Here is a 5,673-nt window from a genome sequence, read left to right as displayed (position 1 = left end):
TGAGTAGGGCCGGCCCCCTCTTCAATAACGGCTCCCAAGCCATCAAGAATGACCCCAGAATTTATAGATTACCATTCTGCCGTTCTTTGGAGGGGCCGGGCGCGGCCTTTTCAGAAGTGTTTCTACACCAACCTTTTCATGCACTACGGCTTAACATAAACAAGCATGCTAAGATTTTTTTGAAAAGAAGCATAATTCCGACTCAGTTTCGCATAACCTAAAAATAAGAATACGACCAGTCATCCCTCCCCCCCTCCCCTCAATGCATCCGCCTTCACACACCCCACCCCTTCCCCTTGTCTTTCCCTTATTCGTCGTTAATGTCACTAATTTTTAGTGCCATTTCGTTGTCTTTCTTTCTCCCCGGCTCCTCTCTTCTTTTTCTTTCCCTTTTTTTTTTTTTAACTCTCTCTCTTTTCTTTTCTTTTTTTTTTCTTCCTCTTTTTTCCTTCTCAATTTTGTGCGCCGCCAATAGGGGGGGGGGGGGGCCGCGGCCGTTTCGGCCCACCCCTGGATCCGCCACTGCTACTATACTACTACTTCTACTACTACTACTACTACTACTACTACTACTACTACTACTGTTACTACTACTACTACTACTACTACTACTACTACTATTTACTACTACTAATACTACTACTTCTGCTGCTACTACATGTATTACTTGTTCTACTACTATTACTACTACTACTACTACTACTACTACTACTACTACTACTACTACTACTACCACTACTACTAATACAGTGCACTACTGCTATAACTACTAGTAGGGCTACTGTTACTCATACTACTTCTTCTACTACTACTTTTACTACCGATGATGATGATAATGTAAAATATAAAAAATCGTTATCTTTCCTTATCTACCTATTCTCCTCTCTATATTCCCCCTTTCTATCTCTTTCTTGTTGGTCTTTTTTTTTTTCGTTCCTACTTTCTTTTGAATTCGTTATTGCTTTCCCCCAATCGTCTCTCCATCCCTTCTATTTAATCGTGCTTCATAATATGTAATCTCTTTGTTTTGTTTTAAATTGTTGTATTCGCACCTTCCCCCTCTTTTCGATCTCTCTCTCTCTCTCTTTCTCTCTGTCTCTCTCAATCTATATTTTTCTACCCACCCTCTATATATTTCTTTACCTGTCCTTCTGGTGTCACTTTAATGATGAGTGATGGTGCGAGAACGGATCTATTATTGAATTAGTAGATATTAATGTTCGTGCCTTTCCATCACCCCGCGTCCCAGCCTTAGAAATATCAATAAATCAAATAACGCTGAAAAATCAGTAATTCTTCCAATCAATATTCATAACGCATATAATCCGGTGGCGCGATCCTGAAGGTAAACATAGCCATTTATATCGTAATCGAGAAAAGGATGGTGTAAAGTGATTAAATAAAACCCTCTGATCTTCCTCCCGGTTATAAAACCGTGAAACATCGAAGCATTTGACATCACAACGATTGAGCCCTTCAACGTCTTATACAGCATTTCTCTCAGGACAGGTGAGTTTTTAACGATTTTTTTGCTATCATCCCTCTTTACAATAATTGTACGTAGTAGAGGTGGCGCTGTAAAGGTTTCGTGGAAACGTCGCTGGACTGTTTGTGGTTCGAGTCCCGCCACGGCATCAATCTCCTTTGCCAAGATATCAATATGCATTTGCCCCTCTCCAACCAGGTGTTAAATGGGTACCGGTAGGAAGGAATTCTTTGAATGGTGTGAGCTACGTAATCGGCTGCCTAGCAGAGCTGGGATAATGTTGGAGCGCCGCCTTGAGCACCTTGCATAGTGGATATATGCGCTACATAAAATCCAATATTGTATTATCATTATTGTTATATATAGTATCCAATAATAGTGACTACACCCGTTGATAACAAAAATTGGAATATTACTAAAACTTTTTGTAGAGTGGTATTAAAAAAGCAAAATCATAAAGTGATGATAACGTTGACATTCTGTGATATAATATGTGTAGGTACAAAATATTAAAGCCATTCGAATGGTATTATAGCGCATGAATGATAATTGTGGAAAAGTAGCCAAAAAAGCGAGTATACACTCTTGCCGTATATACTTGTTGGAATAAATGTCAGTTTATCAAATGCGAATAATTTATATTGTCACCATTATGATTAAAATCGCAAAATTAGTTGTAATCAGTGTAGAGATAACCAATATGTCTTTGATTTCACCCTGCTCCTCTTATCAGCGTTGACTTTTAAAGGGGATGTAGCATGGTAAATACTGGTTAACGCCATCTAAGACTTCTTTTGGACAACTGCACGAAAACGAAAGGACTTGATAAACAGTCAGTGTGCGCTAGCGTTCGCGAAACAGACCGAAGTTCTGCTTACGCTTCGGTTTCGCGTATTTTGCACACACGTTAATATTTCAGTCGCATCGTCCGTAGTCGTATTATACCCGAGGGGAGTAGTGAGCACTATCTTTTTGGGGGGCCCTCGAAAATTTAAAAAAATTGCACCCACCCCCCCCCCCCCCTTTGAGCGCCAAGGGGGGGGGGGCATCTCCAAAAAAATGTAAAAATACACATTTTTTTCCCGGGGGCGCCTCCCCTGCCCCCCACCCCGCCCCCCCCCCCCCCCGGCACCCCCGGCCTCCTGGATCGCCACCACTGCTCCTCAGTATGCTATACTCCGTGTAATGAAATGCATGTTTTGTTCCGATACAATTATGACAGAATGTGTACCTTATCATTGCTGTAAGACGTAAATGATTTTAGTACTTTAGAATTTTTAACTTTCTGTAAGGGGAGTATTTCATTTTGTTGGATACTGTATAGGCAAGGCTACTACGGCTATACATTTTAAAATGTTCTAATCTATGTCAAGACATATTTTCAGGCCAGTCTCACTCTTCTAAACTTAAATAGGAAAAATAAACGTGATTAGTTTAAAGACTTGAGTAATATTAAAGACGTATTTAAGATTCCTCCTGATTTGGTTCAATTATATATATATATATATATATATATATATATATATATCGTTGTCCATTTCCCTCACAATAGTTACGATAATTTTTCTGTGTCTAGAGACGCAGTGGAGTATTATGAATATAGTAGCTGCATTTTGATAAATGGACCTATTATTATTAATTTAAATTAGATACGTCACTATGCTTTGGGGAACAATCACCGTCGCGGTTGTGCTGTTGGCGAACTGTGACATCGCCCTCTCTCGAACGGAAACTGTCAACAAAGAAGCGGCCTCGGCACTCTTCTCTTTGGTGGAATCGTGCGGAGCTTGTAAGATATAATAAAGTTTTATTGCGTTTTCGTATCAACACATTGATCAACTGGATGGCGCTTTTTTGTTTTGTTAATGTGTACATATATATAGCAGCCTTGCCAGAATCGTTAAACGATTTTAAAAAGTACTCTGGTGAGAGAGACTATAATCATCATAGGGTGCGACCGTCATTGTTGGTCAAACAGTTTTTGAGCGTCATGTAACGCCTGGCTGGAAAGCTCCCCAGGGGTGGAAATTGTGCACACAGTGTGTGCGGGCAAGCACTGAATCCAATGACCGGGGGAATAGTATAACTGTAAAGCGCTTAGAGACATTGTAAATGCGGAATATTATTATTATTAGCTCATTATTGTAGACATAATTATTATTACAAAATTGATTTGCATCATGATCGCTTCCGACTTGGACATACAACTAAATCTAATGAAAATATGTTTTCTCCAGACAACTGCCCCGCTGACTGGCCCAACCGAATCCTAAGTCTAGGTCAGACGTCATGCTACATCTACTCACCCAAAAAGGCCTCATGGGCCAAGGCTAAGGAAGAGTGCCAGGCTCTTGGGGGACATCTGGTCCAGTTCGACTCTGAGAGCGAGCTCGAAGTTGTCCGCAGCTTCCTGACTGCGCACTACAACTTCGCCGCCTCGGGGTCGCTCTCGTGGATGTGGACCGGTCTGAATGACCAGGCGGAGGAAGGGACGTACCGCTGGACCGATGTCGATGGTCTAGTCCTCGCCGATAACACCATGTGGGACCAGGACCAGCCTGACGATGACCATCGTTTGACCAACATGTGGAGCGGCGAAGACTGTGTCTTGTTCAATGGGGTCAAGATGAATGACGAAGTATGTGGTGATAGTTATCCCTACATCTGTGAACACAACCCATCCACATCACCTGACACTCCCGTATAAATCACGTGTGCAAATCATATAACCTCTGACCTTTTGAATAATTCATTGATGATACAGTTATAATCAGCAATTATTCTCACCCATCTTGTAATTTCACAAGATAACCGTTTTATCTGCCTTTCTATGTATCAGGTTCAATAGCGCACCTTTCATTTATCGCTTTAGTAATTTTGTACTATTGCCCGAAACAGCCCCTTTGCATTTTCGCTAAAAATGGCCCTTCCTGCTATCTTCCAATTTGGCCCCTTTTCACTATTGGCCCAAATATCTGTTTTGAACTATTGTCTGAAGTAGCCCTTTGTCACTATCGCCCATAAAAGCCCTTTCCCATGCACTGTTGGTCCAAATTAACCTTTTCCATATAATGCCTGAATAGTAGTTTTGTGCTATTGCATGTCAAGTCTCGATGATGGAAAAGGTATTCTTCTTCGTGATGTATAATCTAATTATTTGGCTTTGTCATTTTGTCTTTAAACTAGTTGATTGAAAATCAAAGCTACGTTACCGACACTATTGCATGTTTCATCAAATAATTATATTAGGTTATTATATTAATTAGTGCTTCGATAAGACCAAATGTGTAGGACGATATCATTTTTGATGCCGAGATTTATGTTGAGAACTTCATAAAGCTCATACGATACAAAATGACAAATTACCTTAACAAATATGGAAAGTTATAATCATTGATATTGATGATGATGATAATAATAAACGATGATGATAATATGAATAATATGTGCATGTCATTTGTAATGTCGTTTACCGATTCATCATAAATTAAAATAAAACAGGCCAAAAGTGGAGTGAAGGATGGGAAAAGGAGAAAAGATAGCATGAAGAGACGGGTGAGAAAAAATTGTTTGTAGAGGTGAATAAACGGTAAGGAATGGAGAAAATGGAAAAGATCAGCTAATTCCCCCCCCCCCCCCTCTCTCTCTCTCTCTCTCTCTCTCTCTCTCTCTCTCTCTCTTATATATCTGACCAACTCAGAAAAAGTCGGAAATAGAAATTGTTTATATTTTTTGTTCTCAACCAGACGCGCTCCATATCGCACAGCACGCCGTCCACCGAAACCAGAGGAAAATTTAGGCATAACGAGAAAGAGAGAAGAAAAAAAAGGGGGAATAAGAAAGACACACATACAAACAAAGATATAGAGCGAGAGGGGCGGGGGGCAGGGGGGGGGGGTGGTAGGACAGATTGAATGTGGGGAAAAAAGAACGAAACAAAAAAACGAATGAAAGTTATATACAAAGAGAAAGCATGAAGGAGAGGTATGGAGGGAGGGAGTATGTGACAGAAGAGAAAATTGAGTGTTAGGCAGACATTTTTATTGGCAAAGAGAAAATTGAGAGGGTGAGAAGGATAAAGTAAGAGAAGTAGAGAGTGGGGTAGGGAGAGATCAAACAATCAGAGGCGGTGCTCCGGGGGGGGGGCAGGGGGCTCAGTGCCCCAAAGTTTTTCAAGTACCCAAAAA

The 5,673-nt window shown here is 40.6% G+C and overlaps 1 protein-coding gene across 1 annotated transcript; it reads left to right on the top strand.

Moving 5' to 3' along the window:
- The first annotated feature begins 901 nt into the window (after nt 1–901).
- On the top strand, nt 902–4,910 carry LOC100890946 (C-type lectin domain family 17, member A). Its single transcript, XM_003728468.3, has 3 exons — nt 902–1,509; nt 3,136–3,275; nt 3,724–4,910. Exons 2-3 carry the CDS (start codon nt 3,146–3,148, stop codon nt 4,191–4,193), a joined length of 600 nt encoding a protein of 199 aa, XP_003728516.1. The 5' UTR covers nt 902–1,509; nt 3,136–3,145; the 3' UTR covers nt 4,194–4,910.
- Nucleotides 4,911–5,673: the final 763 nt, after the last annotated feature.

Source organism: Strongylocentrotus purpuratus, unplaced genomic scaffold, assembly GCF_000002235.5.
Source record: "Strongylocentrotus purpuratus isolate Spur 01 unplaced genomic scaffold, Spur_5.0 spur5_scaffold_20, whole genome shotgun sequence".
Classification (NCBI taxonomy): domain Eukaryota; kingdom Metazoa; phylum Echinodermata; class Echinoidea; order Camarodonta; family Strongylocentrotidae; genus Strongylocentrotus; species Strongylocentrotus purpuratus.
The sequence above is the reverse complement of the archived record's forward strand: the minus strand, read 5'-3'. Positions and strand labels throughout refer to the sequence as shown.